A 26,426-nucleotide genomic window follows, 5' to 3' on the forward strand; every position below is an offset into this window, starting at 1 on the left:
TTCTGCAAAGTAAATTTAAGTGAGTTACCATGGCACTCATGAGCAGGAGGATCAGTTGAACTGACCTGCCCATTCTTGATGCCAGAAGCTGGAGTACTGAGCAGCAGTACAGCGTTCCCTTGAGAAAAAGACAGACTAGCGCAGTCAATGTGCTTCGGAGAACACTTCAAATCAGCCAATCACAGCAACTTTGATAGTAGCCAATGATAGCAAAAGTGGCAGAAAGTAGCACTGGAGCATTCAACAGGGGGTGGTGGGGGTGGGGGCAAAAGGGACACAAGTCTAATATGCAAGTAAAGAACAAGTAAATTCAACTTACTTATCCACCATTGCTTTCTGTTTCAGAATATGGTACACTTCTGCTGAAGTCTGAGGACCTTGAAGCTTCTGGCCATTCAGCATCTCCTGTTCCAGCTGCTCAATAGTCTGTAGAACAAGTAATCACACAGTTTTACAAATTTCTGTAATGCCATTTCTTATGCAACAAATGAATATTATTGTGGTTTGATGTATATTCATCTACACACCATTTTTTCCATTAAAAGGATATACTTCACATAACATATATGGAATATAAATTACTGTACTATGCTACAACTTTTTCTGTGTAGAATCAAATGATAGATGTTTTGGTGTTGATTTTACAATGAACATTCTCACAGATTCAAGTCCCACTCCAGGACTTGAGAACAAAAATCAAGCCTGTTGTCATTCCTGTGCAGTACTAAGGGAGTGCTCCACTGTCAGAAGTGCCGTCTTTCAGATGAGATGTTAAACCAAGACCCCGTCTGCCCTCTCAGGTGGATATAAAATATCCTTTGGCACTATTTTGAGTTATCCCTGGTGTCCTGGCAAATAATTATCCTTTGATCAATATCACAAAAAACAGACTATCTGGTTATTATCAAATTGCTGTTTGTGGAAGTTTGCTGTGCACAAATTGGCTGCCGTGTTTCCTGCATTACAGCAGTGACTACACTTCAAAAAGTACTTCTGTGCCTGTAAAGTGCGTTGGGATGTCAAGTGGTTGTGAAAGGCACTATATAGGTGGCGCAGTGGTTAGCACCGCAGTCTCACAGCTCCAGCGACCCGGGTTCAATTCTGGGTACTGCCTGTGTGGAGTTTGCAAGTTCTCCCTGTGTCTGCGTGGGTTGCCTCCGGGTGCTCCGGTTTTCTCCCACAGCCAAAAGACTTGCAGGTTGATAGGTAAATTGGCCATTATAAATTGCCCCTAGTATAGGTAGGTGGTAGGGAAATATAGGGACAGGTGGGGATGTGGTAGGAATATGGGATTAGTGTAGAATTAGTATAAATGGGTGGTTAATGGTCAGCACAGACTCGGTGGGCCGAAGGGCCTGTTTCAGTGCTGTATCTCTAAAATCAAAAAAAAAATGCAAGTCTCTCTCTTTTTAAGCAATAATAGTGTATAAATAAGCTGCAAAGGTTTAAAGCTGTTTCACACATTTTCTTCCACAGGTCTCTTCAGAAGACACCAATTTTCGACAGTCACTGGTGTCTCTCTCAAGTAGCCGTTCTTTACGTTTGGCTAGATGGGTGAGCACTGATAGACATCATGACTATAGAAATGAACTCCATAGGCAAGCCCAAACTTATCCACATTCAAACATCCACACACATGCACTTCATGCAGGGGTCACCTGAATAACTGTTGGAAGGAGGAATCCTGGCCAACTGTACCTCCCCTCCTTAGCCTAAGGCCAATTACTGCATCTCTACTGCCACTCTAGTGGAGATCAGTTAACAAAGACTGGGAATCTTCTGTTCTACATGGTTTAGTTATATGCTGCATTTAGCTACCTGAAATCTGTGTGTATTTCTTTTTAAACATTTTTTCTTCAATAGAATATACAGTTAGTAAACAACTTATTTACCTTTCCAGTTTTTACGAAAGCCTCCGCAATCTTGCGATTTCGTCCACCATAACAAGTTGTAATAACATCTGCAATGCCGCAACTTTCCAGGAAAGTTGTCTCAGACACTGTTCCTTTGCAAAAGAGTTTGGCAAACGCAATCATCTCCATTAAACCCAGGCGAATCACTGCAGCTTTAGTGTTATCTCCACAGCACAGACCATCACAGAAACCAGCACCAACGGCAACAACATTCTGCAAAGTATGTCAGTACCATTCTATTAAGATGAGATAGCTTCACATGGTGAATAGTCTCATAAACAACGTGGATTCCTTCAAAGAACAATCTCAACTTAAAAAAACTTCTCTCACCAGGGGTCAGAGATAGGGAGGGGCAAGGCCATTGAGGAATTTACACATGAGGATGAGAATTTTATATTTGAGATGTTGGGACATGAGGAGCCAAATGTAGATCAGCAAGAGGATGGGAGGTGAATTAACAGGATTTGGTGTAGGACAGCAAAGCAGTTGACACCTTGTAGAGGTATGGGGCTGCTTCATGGCCAAGATGTTTAGTGAGGGACAGAGAGAGATTCTATGCAGTACAAAGGTGGGAAACCAGGTGTTGGATGGTCATAGGAGGCAGAGGCAGCTGTGCAGATGCTTTCAATCTTAGATAAGTTGTCACCCGATTTCCTCACACTTAAAAAAGGTCCAAATTGTGGATGGAATGTGAAATTGTTTTGAATACACTAACTCTCCCACATCACTAAGTACTTTGATGATAATGCAGCAATGATATAAAAGGACTCATCAATGGATCAAAGAATGGACACAATCTAAATAGGAATAACAGTAATACCAAAAAGGGAATACAAAAGCAAAATACTGCGGATGCTGGAAATCTGAAATAAAAACAGAAAATGCCAGAAATACTCAGCAGGTCTGGCATCATCTTGGACACAGAAAGAGAGTTAACATTTCAGGTCATTGAGTTTCGACAAGAAATAGGAATAATTAAGAGATTTAACAGGTTTTAAGCAAGTACAGAGTCAGTGAAAGGGGGTTGGGGGTTGGGGGGGTGGGTGGGGAGAGGGAGGTACAAGAACGAAAGGGAAAGTGTGTGATAGGATGGAAGGCAGGAGAGATTAAACGACAAAAGGGATGATGGTGCAAGGTAAAAGGGAGCAGTAATGGAACAAGTGGGGCTGAAGAGTGGCGGGTCGAAGAGACTTAGCTGTTGGCAGGAAAAAAGACAGAAGCGCAAGGAGAGAGCCAACTGTGCAACAGCCCCGACAACCAATTTTATCTGCAGCGCCTGTGGAAGAGTCTGTCACTCTAGAATTGGCCTTTATAGCCACTCCAGGCGCTGCTTCACAAACCACTGAACACCTCTTGGCACTTACCCATTGTCTCTCGAGATAAGGAGGCCAAAGAAGAATGGAACAAGTAAAGAAACAAACGATGTGTCTAGAGGTGGTGTGAATGGCAGAAACAAAAACAGTTGCCATCCAGAAACAAAACAAAAAAAGGAAAACAAGACAAAAAACAAAACTGGCAAAGAAACAAAATAGGGGCAGAAGTTATGATCTGAAATTGTTTGAACTCAACATAGAGTCCGAAGGCTACTAATTCCCTAAGTCAAAAGATGAAGTGCTGTTCTTGGAGCTTACATTGAGCACTGCAGGAGGACAAGGACAGAAAGGTCAGAGTGGGAGCAAAAAGAACTAAAATGACAGGCAACCAGAAGCTTAGGGTCACACTTGCCAAACACATTTTCCCCTCACTTTCTGCATTTCAAAGAGACTGTTCACTCCGCGATATGCTGATCCACTCCTCAAGCATCCCAAACATCTGCTCTCCTTCCCACAGCACCTTTCCATATAAATGCAGGAGATGCAACACCTGCCCTCTTACCTCCTCCCTTCACACCATCCAAGGCTTCAAACACTCCTTCCAGGTGAAACAGCAATTTACATATACCTTTTTTAATTTAGTATACTGTATTCGTCACTCATGACATGGTTTCCTCTACATTGGCAGACTGGGTGTCTGCTTTGTCAAACACTTCCATCCAGTTCACAAGCATGGCCCCTGAGCTTCCATTCACCTGGCATTTTAATTCTGCACCTTGCTCCCACTCTGACCTCAGCCTCCTGGAGTATTGCATTGAAGTTCAATGTATGCTCGATGAACAACATCTCATCTTTTGATTACGCAGTTTACAGCCTTCTGAACCCAACGCCAACGTAGACTCCGACAATTTCAGGTTGTACCCTGTCTCCATTTTGTTTCCTTTTTCTTTGCTGGTTTTATTTTTTCTCTTGTTTCTGTCTGGTTCTCTTTTTTCCTTTCAGACAGCAACTGTTCATGACTCTGACCATCTTTTGTTTCTTTGCTTGTCCCATTACCATTCCTTTTTGTCTTGCACTATCATCCCTTTTTGTCATTTAATCTCTCCTGCCTTCCACCCTATCACAAACCTTCCCTTATGTTCTTTTTCCCCACCCTCCCCACTTTCACTTGTTTAAAACCTGTAAAATCTCTAACCTTTCCCAGTTTTGATGAAACATTGGCCAGAATTTTACACCACACAAAACGAGCGGGCTGGTGGTGGTAAGGGGGGGGGGGGGGGGGTGGCATTACCGATCCCCTCCTGCCATGTTGCAAATTCACGCGGGGCATCAGTGGCGGTGAGAAACAGCACCCCCCGAGGCCAATCAAGGCCCTTAAGTAGCAAATTAACTGGGACCAGTCACTGCTCCGTCGCCAAGCAATTTTCACAGGGGAGGAGTAGGCAGACGACAGCCTTCCCATCCAGAGGCCAACTGAGGCCCTCAAGTGGCCACTTAAGGGCCTCTTCCCTCTTCCACCGGCCCCCCCCCCCCCCCCCCCACACTGCTGGGATTTAAATCTGTGGGGAGGGGGGAGGGTTGGGGAAGGGGGCCTCCGCCACTTCGGGAGAGCGCCTTGTAAAACAAGGCACCCACCTGCGGACTTGGGGGTGGGGGGTCCTCCTCCATGGGCAACCTGTGGCCCACGAAGGGCCTCAGCCGCAAAACAATGCATCTCCTAGGGCTCGCATTCTTCTGGTCTTTATGACCACGCCCCTCCTCAGGGCCTTCCTGCCTGGCCTCAGCAACCCCGCCTCACTTCCTGAAGCCTTGGGTTCCATCGCTGGGCCTGGTTCCAAGGCCTCTGCAGTGTCAGCAACATCCACATCTCCTGGTGGCATTGCAGATACTGCTAGCTGCCGGCAGCTCTTGGAGACGGGATCCTCATCTTTAATGGAATGGAGATCCCAGTGCCGGGAACTTTGCTTCTGGAAAAATGGAGGATCGCGCCAGTGGGGGTACTAAAAAGGCAGAGGCAGGGGTCCCCCCGCTTATTTGGCCTGCTGCTGGGTGTCCCGCTTCCTTCAAAAATCCAGTCCATTAAGTCTGTATTGCCTCTCCCTATCCCTTTTGCCAAAATGCATCACCTCACACTTGTCTGTATTAAATGCCATCTGCGACTTGTCTGCCCATTCTGCTAGCATATCTATGGCTTGTTGCAGATGATTGGCATAATCCTCACAGTTTGCCACATCTCCAATTTTGGTATCATTGGCAAATTTGAAATTTTACTCCGTTTTCCAATATACAAGTCATTTATGTATAGCCAAAAAAAAAAGCAGTGGTCCTAGCACTGAATCTTGCCGAACACCACTGTCTACAATCCTCCAATCTGAAAAATAACCATTTACCACAACTCGCTGTTTTTTCCTATCCTTAAGCCAATTTTTTAATTCAAATTGACACTGACCCTCCTATTCCTTGAGCCTCAATTTTGTTAATCAGCTTTTTATGTGGTACTTTGTCAAATGCTTCTTTAAAATCCATACAGACAAAATCCACCACATTCTGCTCATCAGCCTTCTCTATTACTATCCCCACCCCCACTTCCCTTAGCAACCTAGGATGCAAGCCATCCAAACCAGGCAACTTATCCACTCTAAGCATAACCAGCCTTTCCAGTACATCCTGCCCAATTTTTACTCGATCCATTACCCCATCATCTCCACTTCTACCAATATTTTGTCGGGATCCTCTTCCTTAGTAAAAGCTATGCAAAGTGATCATTAAGTATTCCAGCTTTGTCCTGCGCCTGTAAACATATATTACCCTTTGTCCCTAATAGGACCCACCTAACCCCTTAGTACATGCTTACTATTTACATGTTGATAGAAGATTGTTGGGTTCCCTTTTATGTTGACCACCATTTTATTCTCATTCTCTCTCTGACAGTCTTATTTTCCTCCACTTCTCTCAACTTATTGTATTTGGCCTGGTTGTCGCTCGAGTTCATCTGACATGAATCGTATACCCTCTATTTTTGTTTCATCATATTCTCCATCTCCCTCGTCATCTAAGGAGCCCCAGCTTTTGTTCCCTTACCTTTCATCCTATTTGGAATGTACGTAGCCTGTACTTGAAACCTCTCCTCCTTAGAGATCATCCATTGTTCTGTTACAGTTTTTCCTGTCAGTCTTTGGTTCCTTTTTATCCTGGCTAGATCCCTTCACGCCCCATTGAAGTTATCGCTCTTCCAATTTAGAATCTACTTTTGATTGTTCCTTGCACTTCACCATTACTAAACGTTATGATATGATGATCGCGGTTAGCCAAGTGTTCACCCACAGACACCTGGTCCACCTCATTCAGACTAATTGTTCAACCATCAACAATGTCCTGGAGTACTGCAAACTTACCTGGATTAGGTTTTAGATTACTGATTGTGCCACAGAGGATGGGCTTAGTTCCAAACTTCCATCACCAGGCATGTAAATTCAAATGCAAGACCCAGTTCATCTGCTCCATCCTTCAGGAGTTGGGTAGTCACCCAAAGCCTATGGTGGGACACTGCAATACGGTGGTGAGGGAAGGGAGTCATAGATTTGATCACCATGCCACCAAGTTTCCCATTGTGATTGTACAGAATAGCCATGTCACTATTATGTACCTCCTAGCGATTTGCTTTCAAGGAGCATTGGTGAGACCTAACAGCAGAAGATTTTGCCCATAAATGGGCCAATGCTAGAAGGAGGATTTAAATTCTTACAAAAAAATTCTGAACTACAATATGCTTTCTTACCTTTAGTGCTCCACATAGTTCCACAGTATCCGCATCCTCTACCACACTTATCCGAAAATTGGATGTCTGCAGGAGCTCTTTGAAAAGGTTTCCATTTTGCACATTTTTGCTGCCTATTGGAAAGAATGACTGTTAGTTCTTCTAATTGATTGGCAGTATATTTTTAATTCACTTTAAAATAAGGCACATAACTGGTCATGAACAGCAAAACAACTGCAAATGCTGAATGTTTAATATCAGTTTACAGAACTCTCTTGCATTAAACAAATTCAGTGCTACTTTTCAGTCTTTCACAACAGTGCATGAGCTAGTCCGGCTGACCCATTCTGATAGGCAGGGAACAGTTATTGCGACAATTGGTAACATGAAGTTTATAATCAATGCTTTTATCAAAGCCACCAAACTTGGCAAAATATGGCCATCACTACAGAGCCCATATTTTAGAGCTTTGACATTAAAACCAGGACACAAGAGAATTTATTACATTATTTCTTATATTAAAATTCCATATAGGTGTTAGAATCATAGAGAGATACAGCACTGAAACAGGCCCTTCGGCCCACCAAGTCTGTGCCGACCAACAACCACCCATTTATACTAATCCTATATTCCCTACCACATCCCCACCATTCTCCTACCACCTACCTACACTAGGGGCAATTAACAATGGCCAATTTACCTATCAACCTGCAAGTCTTTGGCTGTGGGAGGAAACTGGAGCACCCGGCGGAAACCCACAGCTGTGAGGCTGTGTTCTTTGCTCCCTAAAAAGGTTGGTGAGGCAAGGGCAATTGAAAATTTCAAAACTGAGATTGATGAATTTCTGTTAGGTAAGGGTATTAAAGGATATGGAACCAAGGTGGAAAAAAAAATCGAGTGAAGATACAAATCAGCCATGATCTAACTGAATGATGGAACAGGCTCAAAGGGCTGAATAGAACACAGGAATAGAAGTAGGCCAAACAAATAAAAACACACTTTCCTTAATGGTTCAGCTTGTTAATCCAGTAAAGAGCTGAGTCACGTAGACTAAGAATTGATCTCCAATTATCACATTTTGAGATTATTGTCCATTTGGTCTAGAAGAGATTTTGGGGTTAATTAACATGATGTTGCTGCAAGACTAAAACTGGGTTATATGGGTTGCCGCGCCAGAAAAACACTTGATCTTCATTCTGTAGATTAGGTCCTTTATTGGGGTAGCGTACAAAGTAGTTAACAAAATAGTTTCTCTCCCAACTCAAGACTTGAGCACAAAAATCAAGGCAGAACTGAGCGAGTGCAGCACTGTCAGAGGTGCCTTCTTTCAGAGGAGACATTAAACTGAGGCCCCATCTGCCTGCGTGGGTGCATGTAGAAGATCCCATAGCACTATTTCGAAGAAAATCAGGAACGTTATCCCCAGATCCTAGCCACTATTTATCCCTCAATCAACATTAAAAAAAACCCAGATTATCTGGTCATTATTATATTGTTGTTTGTGAGAGCTTGCTGTGCACAAAATGGCTGTCTCATTTCCTAAATTATTAGTGATTACACTTCAAAAGTACTTCATGCACTTTAAAGCCCTTTGAAAAGTCTGATGGTCGTGAAAAGCACTATATAAATGCAAGTCTTTCTTTATAAATGGGAACTGTCTACTATCTTGCTAGAGATATTTACACCTATAATATTAGAATGGCTTTTATTCACTGAGCACAGCAGGAGTCCTAACAAGACAGGCAACCTAGGTACCATTGCCATGATATCAAGGGAAACAGGTAGAGGAACAAGATGATGGCGTTTTTAAAAACAGCATTTTGACAGGCCAGTCTTCAGGGTGAAGGCCGAGGAAGGGACAAGGTTCAACTTTTGGTTTCACCTTTATTTGTGGGGAAAACAAAACAGCCTGTGCAGGTTTGAGGGGCGAGAAAAAAAGTCTGTGTCAGTTGGAGTTTGGAACAGTGGGAGGGGAAGGAGGGCCTCACTATATCTCCAGCCAGAGGAAGGCTGTGGAATATTCTAGGTTGTGGCATGAATACATGTAAACTGTATTAGAAGAATGCAATGTCAGTGATACAGCCTTGCAAAGTGAGGTACACCATTATTAAGGGCAATGTGTCTGCAATTTGTTGCACTGCCAGTTACAATTGGAATAAGACAAAAAAGCTCTATGCATGTGTTATTCTGTTCATTCATGTAAAATAAATCAGTTTGTTGGTTTACAATTGATCTTATCTCACTGCAGTGCTGACCTGCCTGTATTCCAAAAGATGAGAAACACAAGTGAGATCTCAGTCGCCAGTGCACACAACAGTTTCTTATTGTTACCCCAGATCCTGCAATTGTACAACTGAATATTGGGCTTTAAGGGCACTCCGCAGGTTGTGGGGGACATGAAGTCTGCTTACAGGAATGACTAGCAGGGCTAAATCTGACAGGATATCTTGTCTGACCTGCAGAATCATAAACAGTAAGGAGATAACACCTTCAGGGAGGTTAAAAAAACAAGCAACGAATTCGGCTTTTCTGAAAAATAGCGGAGCTGATCCCGTGGGAAAGACATGCTTCCATGCTAATAAAAAAGTGATAAAGAAAACTTCTGCATGACAAAAATATTAGATTTCTGATTTTTTTAAAAAGTGGCAGAAGGCTAACATTGAACTGGAACAATGCAAATCACATTGAACCGAACCTGGTGAGTAAGTGTGATTAGAATTATTTGCTCCCATGGAAGGTAAACATGGATACGGACTGGTAAAGCCAAATGTTGAAAGTTTGTTCTCTTTCCATAGACAGCGCTATGGCACATAGCAGTAAATCAGCAACCAGACATTATGAATTTTATGCATCAGTTCAATCCGTTTAGGTTATAAGGCTAATTTGGTCAAAAAAATTCTTTGTTACTGTGGTGTTTACAATATTATACAGCACAACACGTCCTCATTCGCTTCCCTATACTTTTAGGATATTGCCACTCACATATACTAAAGGTTATTCTAAATTTCTCATACAAGTGCCTCATAGAGCAACAATCACATTTGCTTTTTTTTTTATTTACCTATTTGCTTTTTCTTCCAAGTATCTCTCCAGCTCTTATGAAGGCACTGACTACTGCTGGGGTAAAGTTCAATAGGCCCTGGCCACCTCTCATGTCTGAGCTTTGACTGAAAACATAAGCTGCCTATTTTAATACAGCAGCTACACATGTACAATTTACCTGCAGGGGTCACTGGATAGCAATCATGAGCAGGAACCAGAACTAATGCTTCCTCTCTTTAGTTCAGAAGCACAAAGCTAATTATAGCACCACTACAACTGTAACTATTACACCAGTTCAGATCAGTTAATTCAGCACAAACTGGTGACCTTTTGAACTGCATGGTTTGTGCAGTGCTGATCATTCGCTTTTTACACTTCGGTTCTACCAGTCCTTCCACCATTAACCTTTTTAATAAAAAGGTTAAGTAACGCCTCCAGAGAACTAGACATAAATGACACTGAGAGTAAAGCACTGTTGTTACAAGTAAAATAGTAAATCATTTAACTTTCAAACATCATCCTTAACTGAAGGATTATTGCATTGTAACACAATTCATACTGTACAGAGTTCACAGATTTTATTCTTTTTAAATTTTGCAATGCAAAAGCATAGTTGTTGAAAAAGTAAACATATTTACCTATTGTAGTTTCACAGAACTTCCCCGCTGCAACCTCATTGGCTATATTGGCCCCCATTAATACACTAACGTCAATTTTCATTTTCTCCCTGATTATATCAGAAATCAATTTTAGTCCCTCGGGCCCTTCATCAATTCCCTAGAATCAAGCATAAATGAAGAGGGAAAAGAAAGAAAAAAAATTACATTTACAGATTGATTGAAAACAATCCATTGAACATTCTACAACAGAATTGCAGTATTTGCAATTTCCATGAAGTCATACATTAATGACAATTACATGTTTTCAATATCATCCCTTAGTGAGTTACTATTCATTGTAAAGTCAGGCAGTGAATAAAAAAAACCATGGGGTTGGATTCTAATATTTATTATGTGGTTGTGCCTATATGATATACAGTGCAGATTGTGCAATACATTTTAAAATAAGCTCAGCTTGATAAATTTTTAATATCATTCACATGAAAGATTTGAAGCTTCAATTCTAATATACTAATTCATTGGCTGCTTTGGTAAGAATCCAGAGATAACAGATCGACTGTCAGGACATGGTTCTACATGGATTTTACAATAGGTAATTACCACATCAATGGGCCACTCAACTCAACCAAATAGTTAAGCTTACACTTACATTCCTTTAATAATTTATAGCGCCAAAAGGTAAAATTTTCACCAATCCCTACCCAATTGCCTAGTTTCTGTAGTTTATAAAACACCACCTGTCCCGTGCATCAACATACAGGGTTAGCCTAAGACGATCAAAGTCCAAGAGGACAGATAATTGTGATTTTGAAGGTTAAAATTTGAATGGTATACACAGTACCCAATTATCCAAAACAAAAATAGAAAATGCTGGATGCATATTATGCATATCACCAGCATATCAGCATATTTCTTTTTTAAAGATGGTGCTTGAATAAAGATCAACAATGTGGAAAGGCTACAGCAAAACTAACTGGAAAGTTTAGTTCAGAGATACAGCACTAAAACAGGCCCTTCGGCCCACCGAGTCTGTGCCAACCATCAACCACCCATTTATACTAATCCTACACTAATCCCATATTCCTACCACATCCCCACCTGTCCCTATATTTCCCTACCACCTACCTATACTAGGGGCAATTGCTAATGGCCAAATTACCTATCAACCTGCAAGTCTTTGGCTTGCGGGAGGAAACTGGTGCACCCAGCGGAAACCCACGCAGACACAGGGAGAACTTGCAAACTGGCAGTACCCAGAATTGAACCCGGGTCGCTGGAGCTGTGAGGCTGCGGTGCTAACCACTGCACCGTAGGTGGGAGAGGGCAGGCTGTTTAATTGATACTCACATCATTTTCTATGATCATTGTGGTTATGCCTGCTTTGCTCTTAGTACCATAGAAGATTTACTGCATGGAAAAAAACCACTCAGCTTACCATGTCTATGTCAGCTCTTTGCTTGAACAATCCAAAACTAATTCCACTGAGGCATGCTTTCGCATAGTCTTGTATATTCCTCTGCTTCAAATAATTATCCAATTTTTCCTTAAAAGATTAACAAATTCACACTAGCTGTCCTTGATTAATCCACACAGCTCTAAAATACTAATATGGATTCGAAGAGTTAGCATACATCTATGGGTTGAAGGAGAATTAAGTCGGTAAGGAACTAAACAGATGACTAACAATGGAAGTCATCAGTTGGGATTTTATAAACACTGCAAGCTGAGTGAACCTCACCCAAGATTCAAACCTAGTAAAGATCCTACTTCTTCCTCCCAGTCCAACCCCATCAAGTGAAATAGAATAACCCATTGGTGTCATAAGTGAGAGAATCATTTAGAAATGTATAGGTACCTTTATAAGACTTATACCAAGAGCTTTCTGTGGCACTTGATCAACTATCTCATCACACAGTTTACGGATAAATTGGTGGGGTACAACAAACACTAACAGATCTGCACCACGTACAGCATCCTTCACGTCTGGAATAGCAACCTATAATAAATCATAATAGAATTAGAAAGTAAGCATACAGGAAGCAGATGGTGCTCATTTGCAAGTAGGACGATAATTGCTTTTATGTTCAATCTGTCAAGCTGTGTTCGTCACATCGTAACTACATCTGCCCATCAGTAGCATGCATTTGCTTTCTGCAGCCCATCACTGAGACAATTAGACCACTTTCCACTGTCTAAAAGAACTGTTACAAGTCAAGGAGTTTGTAGGAAAAAAATATAATAGTGCTCGAGGTGTCAGTAAACAGAAAGACAGACTTGTATTTATAAAGCGCCTTTTATGACCTCAGGATGTCCCAAAGTGCTTTACAGCCAATGAACAGGCAAATGTATTTATAAATAAATATATATTATATACTTATTCTGTGAAAAAGCTGACAGCTGTCTCGTATTTCCAATAGATTATTTATAACGATTAAACCATAATCCGCTGTCATTCTTTCTTCTTCCCTCCTCCCAAACTTTGACTCATTTAGCAACTTACAGTTTATATAGTGTAGGGTAGTAAGATAAAAGCAAAATACTGCGGATGCTGGAAATCTGAAATAAAAACAAGAAATGCTGAAAATACTCAGCAGGTCTGGCAGCATCTGTGGAGAAAGAAGCAGAGTTAACGTTTCAGGTCAGTGATCCTTCTTCAGAACAGTTCTGAAGAAGGGTCACTAACCTGAAACTTTAACTCTGCTTCTTTCTCCACAGATGCTGCCAGACCTGCTGAGTATTTCCAGCATTTCTTGTTTTTATTTTATGTTAGTGTAGCATAGTCCCTGATCTGTGCAAAGCTAGCTAATCTTAGCAAAAGCAGCAGCTGACACCCTAAAATTGGCCACAATGTCTGACTAAGGAGGTGTCATTGCTCATTGACTCCTCTAAAAGCTGCATGTGGATGGGCATCGCATGATAAGATTGGTGTTGCCTGCAATCCCTTCCATGAAGAACAACCTGCTGAGATATGCTGTGTTCACACAAATATGAGTTCTCAGGTGAAGGCTAGAGCCTAAACAAGTCAACTTCACAAGAGAAAAAGTGAGAAAAATGGATATTTAAAAAAAAAATCTCCTTTTCAAAAGCATGAACTAGGATTTGATAATCTGAAACAGGCAGTTTAGGCACTGAATTTAATTGAAGTCGTCATATATTCTAAGGCCAAACTAATGATATTTACATTGAAACAGTGACTACACTTCAAAAGTACTTCATTTGCTGTAAAATGCTTACAGGTCATGAAAGGATCTATATAAAAGCAAGTCTTTCTTTCTGATATAGTTTAAGTACTTGATTTAACAGGATACAATGAAAATCTTATGCTACCCATTTCTTTTTACAAAGTGACTCAACTCATGATAAAAAGTTATTTATTCACGTAATGCAAACAAAGAAAATTAAACACATGATTCCCCAAAAAAAGTCACAGAAAATGTCAAACCCATGGAATAATACAATAGTTTTAATACACTAATAGTTGAGATTGAAGTGCTGTCACTATCAATACGATGAGGAAGATCTGAATGGAAGCAGAGATTCCCCACTGGAGAGACAAAAGTCAGTGTTTCTCTGACATTAAAGGCTAGTGAGCAGGTCACCTATCCAACCGGTCATTTGATACTGGGATACCAAGAAGAAAGAAAGAAAAATAAAACAAGATGGCAGACAAAATTTCCTAAAGAGGTGAAAGCCAGTTAACAAAAAAGATATGACAAGTATTAAAGCATTCTTCATATTTACACACTTGTGCTACGAAAAACAGTTGAGTGATGGAAGTAACGAAATAAGGAGCCTTTGAAGTATGTCACCCCCTCCCACGTCAGATAAATTCTGTTTTGAACATTTTACTAGTTTTCCTCCATATAAATAAAGGACAGTACAAATGGCCACTTACACTGCTGCCTTAAACTACCATGTGAAAGGGTTTCTTAAAAATTTGACACTTTCTGCATTTTGTGTATCAAAAATGTAAAAAGAAAATCTACATCCAACAGATCACATGGAAGCAATGGCAAAAAGGTTCTGCCTAAAATGAAATGAAGGAAAAACTAAAGCCTGCAGCACTATTCCAACCTTTTTAAAAAAAAAACATTTTAAAAATTCAAAAATATACGCTTAATGGGTAAAGAATAATTTTTGCTTCAAAAGACAATTGCTGTTTAGTTCATCAATAACATTTTCCGACTACTACCTTACCACATTTTCAGGCAGTTTGTATCCAGGCAGATATTTAACATTCTCATGTTCTTGGTTTAGAATTTCAGTTAGCTTCCTGCCATTAACCAGCTCTTCAAAGACCCACATATTGACCTTTGTGGCAAATTTCTGAATCTTCTGTACATTGTTTCCAATTATTTTTGCAATTGCAGAGCCCCTGTGGAAACATTTAAAATGTGTAAAGGGAAACACTCAACCCATTTTTCAGCTTCATGGGGTAATACACATGTATTTTTTTAACCTTCAAAGGAATTAGAGATATTGAACAATGTACAGATTATGCAAAATCTATCTGAAAGTGTAAAAAAGGTCATGTGAGCACAGTAACGTATATGCATTGAGTGATCCCTATTTTAGACTTTAAATAATCCTTTTTTGTGATGTACAAAAGTTCTCCAACAACACCATCGCCCAGCTCAGTGCAGTATTGTGTCATATTGCAATGCTGAGCGATATAGAGCAGAAAGGTTCCAGTTTACTGTTGCAGTGATAAGCTAGGCTGATAGCAGGAAGGTACAACTTGCTTTAGCATCCAAAACTACTGGGGGAATTGGGGGTGGGGGCAGGACGGGAAAGGAAAATAAAAAGGGGAAACAGAACTAGCTCAGGTTCTTACTCCTGACCGCTATTAATTTATGTGGGCATTGGGAGAGAAGGAGCTTGACTGCCATGATCCTCACAGTCAAATGGTCCGGCAATACTCACTGTCCAGTCTCGCATGATGAATGGCCACTTGGGCAAGGTACTGAACAGCTGCTGCCACATGTAGAACTTTAATGCAGAATCAATCATTGCCTTTAAGAGAAATGGGGTAAAAAGGGAGAAACCAAAAGGAAAAGTGGAAAAGGGAAAAAAGTCATGGAACAGTTAAGCTCTCAGAACTTTTTTAACTCTAGTTTAGTAGGAACATACTAACCAATGTTTATACCTTATATTTCCATAGTATACACACTGCAAATAGCCCTCTCCTTTCATTATACTTCAGTCATCACTTGTAAATGCATTTTTGAGGCTGAGGGTTGGAAGATGTGTGTATAAAAGAAATGATATTAAACATGGCATCTAGTAACACAGTTATAGAATGGAACACTTCTTATAAAGATCAACGCCCCTAAATATGTGCATGCTATTTTCTACTATGTACTGGCTACCCATATGTCACTATTTGCTATCAATCATAGACTTGTCAAGACCCAAAATCAGAACAGACTGAGGTGCTTAATCCTTGGTTTACCTGATCTGCCAGTAAAGGGAGGGAAGGAGCCAGAAGATTATGGGTAACCCGGAAGCTGTGGCTCCCCTGCATGCTGCGGGGAGCATAACACAAGAAATAGGAGCAGGAGTCGGCTATATGGCGCCTCGAGCCTGCTCTGAATTCAATAAGATTGTGGCTGATCAGATCTTTGCCTCAACACCACTTGCCTACCCGTTCCCTATAACCCTAGGCTTCCCTATAGCTCAAGATGCAGTCTATCTCAGCCTTGAATATATTCATTGACTCAGCCTTTGGAGCAGTCCAGCACACTGGATCAGGCAGGTAGGTGGAAAGGCACTTACCTCCTGACCTAGTCGGCCTCAGCTCAGTTTAGTTGGTGAGTTTCCCAAGGCTTGGGAAAGCTGGCCGGTCAAGGTTAAATTTCAAACTGTGAATACAGATGAGGCACACAGCCTCATTATAATATATAAGGTGGAGCAGGTTGGTCACCTGTACCCTATCCCATCTCTATTAAAACTGAAAGTAGGATGTTGGAGGCCAGGATTCAGACCTTAAACACTTTAACCCTCCACCCAACCCAAACGCGCCCATTTTCTGGAATTAAATTCACCCCTCCCCCACTAACTTGGCTGTGCTGCTTTGAGACAAAGCTATTTTCTAATTGGAAGGTGTCAATGACATGCAAGCCAGTTGTCAGCTTTTCAGCGTTTCACAAAACGGGGGAAAAAATCTGCTTTATTCACTGATACGGAAGGTTGCCATAATGAAGCAATCAGATCAGTAGATTTCTAAACGAAGGAACTTTCTGGAGCATACACAGCTGTTGTTTTGGGTTTAAAGTTTTATTTCCCACAAGATTAGTTGCAGCCCCTTTCGAGGGAAGGCGGATGTTCCCTACCGTGAAATCATTAACTGAACATTTGTGAATTGAAAATCAAGAGCACATTAAAAATGGTAATTTTTGTAAGTTAAGTAAAACTTATGGTGAGATATTCATTTACAGTGTACTGCAAATTAGTAGCTCATTTGTGAGCGAGTCAGTCCCAGTTATGTTCTGCAACTTAGCAGTTGTCAGTTGCCTTAGCACAAGTGACCTTTTATCACTGTGCAATAACAGGGTCCACACTGTCCATACTGTAGCAACCAACAGCTATTAGGAAATATGAGCAGTGACACCAATAAGATAATAGATCACAAATGCCAGGCTAGATACAGGGCAGGTCCAGCTGAGAGCACAAAGTTCAGGGCCCCTTACCGGCTCCTGCAAACTGCATTTCTTATGTTCCTTTACTTTTTTTAAAAATTGCAGCAATTACTGATTTTGCAACCTGTTCACATTTATTTTTCAACAGAAAACACCTTTTGGCAGGATCAAGAGCAACTGGAACTAGAAATTACTGTCAGCGAGAACATACTAAATAACATTCTTCCATCTGTTATTTTAACTAAGGGCGTTAACCTATTCATTTTACTGTATAAAATTCTATTGCAGTTCCTAAACTACTTCTATTTTCATTTTTAAATATCTAGAACTCTTCAAGGAGAAGGTATTTTTGACTTGAAAGGTAGAATTACGGCGAGTTCCAGATTACCAGAAAATGCACCAAATCAAGTTATTAAGCTGGTCATCAACTTGTACTAATTTTCTAGGTTGACATGCATGCAATAGGAGAGCCAGTTACTCCTGACTTCACTAATATACTTGACTATCTGTGCTGAATGAAAAATACAGATTGATCAAATTATCACACGGTATTGCTTAAGCCGCATGGAAGATGGCAGGATCCCCAAAGACACATTGTACAGCGAGCTCGCCACTGGTATCAGACCCACCGGCCGTCCACGTCTCCGCTTTAAAGACGTCTGCAAACGCGACATGAAATCCTGTGACATTGATCACAAGTCGTGGGAGTCAGTTGCCAGCGTTCGCCAGAGCTGGCGGGCAGCCATAAAGACGGGGCTGAAGTGTGGCGAGTCGAAGAGACTTAGTAGTTGGCAGGAAAAAAGACAGAGGTGAAAGGGGAGAGCCAACTGTATAACAGCCCCGACAAACAAATTTCTCTGCAGCACCTGTGGAAGAGTCTGTCACTCTAGAATTGGCCTTTATAGCCACTCCAGGCGCTGCTCCACAAACCACTGACCACCTCCAGGCGCTTATTCATTGTCTCTCGAGATAAGGAGGCCAAAGAAGAATTGCTTAAAATGTAATCATTATATTCATTCACCTGTAACAGCCAGACGAAACAATTCCTATACTCACAATATTCCACCGCAAAGAACAACATTTTAATGGCTTCTAGATTTCTGCACCCAGACATTGAAGACATGCTCACAAACCCTTGCTAAGAACATGCTGGATCTCAGAAAGGTAGCTCAGGTTGATCATAACTGATTTTACCTGCCTCCTTCCCCGTTAAAAACACTAGGCCTTTGTTTCTGTTTTCATTTAATTCTTCTTTGGCCTCCTTGTCTGGAGACACAATGGGTAAGCGCCTAGAGGTGGTCAGTGGTTTGTGGAACAGTACCTGGAGTGGCTATAAAGGCCAATTCTAGAGTGACAGGCTCTTCCACAGGCGCTGAAGATAAAATTGGTTGTCGGGGCTGTTACACAGTTGGCTCTCTCCTTACACTTCTGTCCTTTTTTCTGCCAACTGCTAAGTCTCTTCGACTCGCCTCTCTTTAGCCCCGCCTTTATAGCTGTCCGCTAGCTCTGACGATCGCTGGCAACTGACTCCCACGACTTGTGGTCAATGTTGCAGGACTTCATGTCTCATTTGCAGATGTCCTTAAAGCGGAGACATGGACGGCCGGTGGTTCTGATACCAGTGACGAGCTCGCTGTACGATGTGTCCTTGGGGATCCTGCTGACTTCCATGCGGCTCACATGGCCAAACCATCTCAAGTGCTGCTGGCTCAGTAGGGTGTATATGCTAGGGATGTTGGCTGCCTCGAGGACTTCTGCGTTGGAGATACGGTCCTGCCACCTGAGATGGCGAAGATGGAATGTGTGGAGACGTTGCTCTTGGCTGACATATGTTGCCCAGGCCTCGCTGCCGTAGAGCAAGGTACTGAGGACACAGGCTTGAAACACTTGGACTTTTGTGTTCTGTGTCAGTGCACCATTTTCCCACACTCTCTTGGCCAGTTTGGACATAGCAGTGGAAGCCTTTTCCATGCGCTTGTTGATTTCTGCATCGAGAGACAGGTTACTGGTGATAGTTCAGCCTAGGTAAGTGAACTCTTGAACCATTTCCAGAGCGTGGTCACCGATATTGATGGATGGAGCATTTCTGACATCCTGTCCCATGATGTTCGTTTTCTTGAGGCTGACGGTTAGGCCAAATTTGTTGCAGGCAGCCGCAATCCTGTCGATGAGTCTCTGCAGACACTCTTCAGTGTGGGATTTTGTTTAATTACATGGCTCAAATTAGGACTGAGGCCAAGACAGCAGAATGTTTTAGAGGTGGGAGATACAATGTTGTCGGCTGATTTAGTAGAAAAAATTTAAATAAAAGCAAAATAATGCAGCTGCTGGAAATCTGAAATAAAAACAGGAAATGCTGGAAATACTTAGCAGGTCTGGCAGTAACTGTGGGGAGCGAAGCAGAGTTAACGGCCGGAATTTTACAGTGGGCAGACGGGAGCCGGACTCCGATGTAAATGTTGGTGCCGAACCCGCTTCCGCCCAGCCTGGGGATCCATCCCGTATCTTACGGATCCCCAGGCTTTAACTGGCCCGAGACAGGATTCCACCCACCAGAGGGAGGCGGTCCCACCTCAGTGAGCTGCCGGCCAATCAGCGGGAATGGTGGCTACTGCTGCAACTGCAGTCCAGCTGACCGAGGAGGATACCAAGGAGCCGGGACTAAAGGTAAGTTAGGGTTGCCTCACCAGGGGAATCGGTCATGCCCTGGTGAGGCTAGGGTGGTCGTTTGAGGGGAGGGGTGTGTCATGGATCCCAGGGTTGGGTTGGGAGGTGGGGCGGCCCTCAATCCGGCACCCGACTGCCATGCCCCCCCACCCGGGGTGCGGAAAGGCCGGCGGCTATAGCTGGGCGGCCTTTCACGTCCCAGGCATGCCCGCTTGCCACGGGTAAAATACCCGTGGAGGCGGGCGTGGGCCCTTAAGTGGCCACTTAAGGGTCCTGATTGGCCTCAGGCAGGCGGGCCGTTTCCCACCCCCCCGCTCCCCTGCCGGACCTCCGTAAACTTGGTCAGAGGCAGAATCGGGGTGGGTAGGCCTCCCGGAGCTTGCCACTCAATTTTACGCCGCCCCCACACCATCATCTGACCTGCTGGGGTAGCGTAAAATTCAGGCCAAGGTTTCAGGTCAATGACCCTTCATCAGGAGTTCTGATGAAGGGCCACTGACCTGAAACGTTAACTCTGCTTCACTCTACACAGATACTGCCAGACCTGCTGAGTATTTCCAGCATTTCTTGAAAAAATTTATATACTTATAAAACAGCATTTAGAAGTGCCAAATAGGTAAATGGAGAATATTTACACTAGTTACATCACGGTTCTCCAAATTGGCTGGCCAACAGGTACAGTTGACTGCAAACTTGGTGCTAAACCTGAGAAAACCCAAGAACAGCCATTCAACTCATCAAATCTTATCATTTTAACATTAACTCTCATCTCAGAACCACACCACAGGAATTGCTAGATCTTTGTGGCAGCTTTCTCACCGCTGACCTCAAAATCCAGGCTAACGTAACTAAATGTCTTTTTTTTTAAAAAAGCACTTCACCTTAACCAGGACTTTGATAGTTGAATTGTTATTAAGTTACATTTGCTATGCCCCATAAAAAAACAAACAGAATGCCAGAACTGCAGCTGGGCAATTCCACCCACTTGCCAAGTGACTTCCTATTTTCAAGCAGCATTATGAAGTGAACATTGGGACATGTGCTTGTGACTCACAACTGCCTCTTTTGCTCTACTTGACACAATACTTCAGTATGAATGCTAGCTTTCCAGATAGCTTGTGGAAAGGAATATAAAACTAAGGATTTCTGTAAATCAGGTTGGAAACCTTCCAAATCCTTATGTGGAGAACCTATAAATATAAAGCATTTCTTCCTGCTTTGCCACAATGATGTTATCCTTTAGAAGAATTATGTATATAAAGCAAGACTGTCAATGCAGAACGTCATTGACTAAAACAAAGTATGCATATTGTCTACTGTTCATTTGATAGCTGACGAGATATTTGGCAGAGTTTTAAGCTTTATAATGGTCAGAATTGGTTTATCCAAATTGGTAATATATTCTCAATGCAAAATCATTGCAATACGACTGAAATAAATCAAAACTTTTATGAAATCCTCAGTTCTCACATGCATCACCATTTGTTTAGAGAAAATATTTCAAGGCTATAAATCTGTTATTCCAGTACTGTGCAGGGTGCACTGAGTAACCAGGGGGCATTACCTTCAAAAATTTGCACTTCACTCATCACACTAGGAAGATTCTTTCTTTTGGGCCTCCTTATCTCGAGAGACAATGGATACGCGCCTGGAGGTGGTCAGTGGTTTGTGAAGCAGCGCCTGGAGTGGCTATAAAGGCCAATTCTAGAGTGACAGGCTCTTCCACAGGTGCTGCAGAGAAATTTGTTTGTCGGGGCTGTTGCACAGTTGGCTCTCCCCTTGTGCCTCTGTCTTTTTTCCTGCCAACTACTAAGTCTCTTCGACTCGCCACATTTTAGCCCTGTCTTTATGGCTGCCCGCCAGCTCTGGCGAACGCTGGCAACTGACTCCCACGACTTGTGATCAATGTCACAGGATTTCATGTCGCGTTTGCAGACGTCTTTAAAGCGGAGACATGGACGGCCGGTGGGTCTGATACCAGTGGCGAGCTCGCTGTACAATGTGTCTTTGGGGATCCCCAAAGACACATTGTACTAGGAAGATACAATGTTGTAAACAACCATCTGGTTGTCTAAGTTGTATAAGACTTTGGTTCGGCCACATTTGGAATACTGCGTGCAGTTCTGGTCGCCACATTACCAAAAGGATGTAGATGCTTTGGAGAGGGTGCAGAGGAGGTTCACCAGGATGTTGCCTGGTATGGAGGGCGCTAGCTATGAAGAGAGGTTGAGCAGATTAGGATTATTTTCATTAGAAAGACGGAGGTTGAGGGGGGACCTGATTGAGGTGTACAAAATCATGAGAGGTATAGACAGGGTGGATAGCAAGAAGCTTTTTCCCCAGAGTGGGGGATTCAATTACTAGGGGTCACGAGTTCAAAGTGAGAGGGGAAAAGTTTAGGGGGGATATGCGTGGAAAGTTCTTTACGCAGAGGGTGGTGGGTGCCTGGAACGCGTTGCCAGCGGAGGTGGTAGACGCGGGCACGATAGCGTCTTTTAAGATGTATCTAGACAGATACATGAATGGGCAGGAAGCAAAGAGATACAGACCCTTAGAAAATAGGCGACATGTTTAGATAGAGGATCTGGATCGGCGCAGGCTTGGAGGGCCGAAGGGCCTGTTCCTGTGCTGTAATTTTCTTTGTTCTTTGTTTCCTGATCGCTGTTGAACACTGGAACAGAATTCACTGAACTGGTTTGAAGTGCCATTGAACATAGTTAAAGTTATTAACACCTGTTACTGTGTCTATCAAATATTTTCATTGATCTGACAAGACATTTATGTTGTTTGTTTATTCCCTGAACATTTCACATGGTAAATGACATTGTTGCATTACTTGCATGACAGAATTTTCATTGCATAGAAATTACAATACAAAACAGGCGACTTAGTCTAACCAGGTGGTGTTCGTGTTTATCCTCTTCTTTTGCAATGGTGCCAACACTTCTGATTTCACTGATTTATTGATCAATAATTATTTCATCTCAATCAGTAACAAAAGCAATACTGGGGGAGAAAAGAAGTCAATGAATTACTAAATTTTAATTGGTGGAAATGGTATTAGGAACTCTGGGAATACATCATTTATTTTAATCCAGTTTCTGAGAAACCAGCATTTCTGAGCAGCTCCCAATGTTTACATTGTACCAGCTCTCTTGCTCCAATGGTTGAATCATAAATCTATTGGGGATTGTATAAGTCTGCTAAGCTGTAAAATACCTATTCACTGGGACGCCTGGAGTGAAAAGCAAGTGGATTCACAAACATGGAGAAATACAGATTTGATGATTGCTATCAGCTAGATACCAAACTACCAGATACTCATACTATCACATACATTCACATAATAAAAAGAAGAAATGCTGGAATCACTCAGCAGGTCTGGCAGCATCTGTGGAAAGAGAAGCAGAGTTAACGTTTCGGGTCAGTGACCCTTCTTCGGAACTGGCAAATATTAAAAATGTCCACATTCACATAATGTTTGGTAATTCAAGAAAATTATTTGAATTCCTAGACATTCATGTTAACTAGTCTCAAACAGAACAAATGATTGTATTTGTGGCTACCAGAATTGTAGAAATATAAGGCATTCTGTTAATACAAGTACTATATTGTAGCATTAGGTTGCTTTTACATTGACACCATTTTAGTTCAAATTCCAGAAGACTAGTGCAAGCTCCAATATTTACACTGCTAAAACCAGCTCTTCGCCTGGCATATCACAGATCCCACAAACAGAAATGTGGTTTTTAACCATCAAATTGGATAAATTATGTCAATGGAATTATTTCTTTAACTGCTGGATTATTGAGAACCTTGACAATTTAGCACTGTCCTGTGAAAAGGTGATTTGATTAGTTAACAAGAGCAAAATGAAATGCAGATTCACAGCCATAATTCCTCATCTGAAGATCCCAATCACTGTAAGACCGCCACCACAAAATGAGAAAATTTAACGCACTCTAGTGCCACATAAGTTACAGAACAGTGAATACTGGAAGAACACGAGGACGATATATCAGTAATCATTGAATGTATAAATGTAGATAGGCTTAGAGAAAATAAATCCACCCTTTTACACTGTGCAAATTATATTACATACTGATTGAGAAGATCTTCTCAGATAACCCTGACGTTGTGGATTAGAGCTTCATTTAAATATCAACTTGTGCTAATATTACCCTGAGTGAAAGGATGATCCGACACTCGAAATGTCAAAATGTCAATTCAAAGTTGGCAAGTACATTAAAATATCTTCTCCCTATATATGGTATGCCACAGGGGAACTCGTAGCTATAAGACTTATTACAGTTAAATGACAATACTAGGACCACAGGTTACTTCACATAATGTGCATTTAAAAAACACTAACAGTCCACACTGGAAAAAGTCGATACATTCACAAGCTGAATTCAAAAAATGCAACAATTGCAATCCTCGCCCTCGGTTCCGTGGCAGTGCTACCGCCTGCTGACAGTCCCCGGCAAACAGCAGCTCGCAACAACAACACTCTCACTCCACTCACCAATTTCCAGAGCCAATAACGCACACTTTCAAGGGTGCGGCCATTTGCGAACAGTACAGGGGATTTGTTATTGAATGTGTCTGGTATCAACTGTAGCAAAGCTCAGCAGAGCGTCTGACTTAGAGAACCGGCAGCCGGCACTGAGCATGTTCTACTCCCTCCATGTCACGTGAGCATGCTCCTCCTCTCCTGAGTGAAGCCTGGAGCTGGCGGTGCGGATGGGGATGGTGATGGTTCTGAGCTGGAGCTGGAGCTGGGGCTAGCGATGGCGATGGAGCTGGGGATGAGGATGGGGCTGAAGATGAAGCTGGGGCTGGGGATGGGCTTGGAGCTGTGGCTGGGGATGGAGGAGGTCTCCAACACATGTCACAGGGACAGAGGTGGTGGCAAAATGTCAAAATACAGGCATTGTATCCACCTCAGTGATGAAGCTGCAGACACCATCTACAGCATACTCTGTCCGTTATATTGGTGAATCAGTCTGTTGGTAACCTCAGCATCTCATTTGACCCTGAGATCAGTTCTGATCCCATATCTTTGCCATTATCTAATTCCTTCTCCCACCACTACCCCAGTCCATCTGCTGCTTGATACCTTATCCATGCCTCTGTTAACCTCCAAAGTCTGCTAATGGTTTCCTGGCCATCACCACTTGGTACCTTCAGCTCATCCAGATCTCTGCTGTCTGTATTCTATCCCGTGCCATCCCACTCAACCATCATCCTTGTCCTTTCTGACTCACGTTGGCTCTAGGGCAGTGTTGTCCAATATACTTACCACTTGTTATGTGGTGAATGAGCCACAGACATGTGGCGAATTGATGCTTTTCATTTTTAGAGCCACACAGTACTGAATTGTGTTAAAGTTGCTGCAGTGGGTATGATTATATGTGTCACTCGCTAGAGCACTATTTGTCGTCCATTCCTAATTGAGCAAGGAAGCAACAGCCACATTGCTGTTAGACAGGAGTCACATATCGGTCAGACCGTGGCTATATTTATCAGAATATAGTTCAGTTGACGTGTTTCTAGTGACTTGGAAGCTGAAAGGCCACTTGTTCAATGAAACAAGAAAATAGTCTGCCATTTGGTACTTCCTGTGCTCTTCTAATCTCTGGGTGCCTCTAATGATGACAAATTTAAATCTGCGGATTGCTCGACAAACGAGAGCATTGAAAGCAAGGCTGGTCAGTGGTCTGATTGCTCTCGAAAATTTCTTGGGAATCTAGTGACACGGGATGCTAACTGAAATACTTGGATTTGTTTGGATGGTGATAGTCGGTTTTCACAAATCAGTTGAGGTGCCTAGTGATGGACAGCACTGTGTGGCTGCCAATGAGGGTTGAAATGTGCAATTTTGGCAAGCTGGGACAGTGCAGAAACATACAAATGTGTTCAGTCTTCATCTTAACAGATCTGTTGAAACGAGCAATTGAAAGGAATAGGGCACTATTGGTGTAAACGGAGAGATTACGGGAGATTGGCCATGAGCCAAAGGTCTATTAAATGTCTGGACTCTGTGTTCGGAAATGGTAGGTGACAGAATGTAAGCAAGGCAAGAGTCAGAATGCAGCTTTATCAATTCCTTTCCCTCCCTGAGTTTCCTATTATATCAATTCTGATAAAATAGAGACAGTTTACTCTTGAAGAAATTTGTTTTTTTTAAATAAACTGGAGCGCACTGTCAGAAACAGATCACTTCAGTTAACAGATTGTCACCACCCATTGTGAGTGTACACAGCAGTCTAGCTTTGCGGAACAGTTGGATTGCAAAGCCCTTTTGAATCTGTGCTCCTGGCTCTGGCAGTGTGTCTCAGTCTTGATTTTATTTTTATTCGTTCAATGGATGTGGGTGTCGCTGGCGAGGACAGCATTTATTACCCATTCCTAATTGCCCTTGTAAAGGTGGTGGTGAGCTGCCTTCTTGAATCGCTGCAGTCCTTGGCGTGTAG

At 42.3% G+C, this 26,426-nt stretch overlaps 1 protein-coding gene across 2 annotated transcripts in view; it reads right to left on the bottom strand.

The window, feature by feature from the left end:
* Window positions 1-24,631, bottom strand: part of gpd1c (glycerol-3-phosphate dehydrogenase 1c) — a 40,487-nt gene extending 15,856 nt beyond the window's left edge. For both annotated transcript variants that reach the window (XR_010968985.1, XM_068012242.1), the window contains exons 1-7: window positions 24,476-24,631; window positions 14,843-15,020; window positions 12,501-12,641; window positions 10,664-10,802; window positions 7,005-7,117; window positions 1,893-2,126; window positions 320-426 (exon numbers count right to left, since the gene is read on the bottom strand). Coding sequence is in view for 1 of the 2 variants with exons in the window: in XM_068012242.1 (XP_067868343.1) it covers window positions 320-426; window positions 1,893-2,126; window positions 7,005-7,117; window positions 10,664-10,802; window positions 12,501-12,641; window positions 14,843-15,020; window positions 24,476-24,519 (956 nt within the window). In the remaining variant the exon portion in view is untranslated. The remainder of the gene's footprint in view (window positions 1-319; window positions 427-1,892; window positions 2,127-7,004; window positions 7,118-10,663; window positions 10,803-12,500; window positions 12,642-14,842; window positions 15,021-24,475) is intronic.
* Window positions 24,632-26,426: the final 1,795 nt, after the last annotated feature.

The sequence above is a fragment of the Heterodontus francisci genome, chromosome 2, assembly GCF_036365525.1.
Source record: "Heterodontus francisci isolate sHetFra1 chromosome 2, sHetFra1.hap1, whole genome shotgun sequence".
Taxonomy (NCBI): Eukaryota; Metazoa; Chordata; class Chondrichthyes; order Heterodontiformes; family Heterodontidae; genus Heterodontus; species Heterodontus francisci.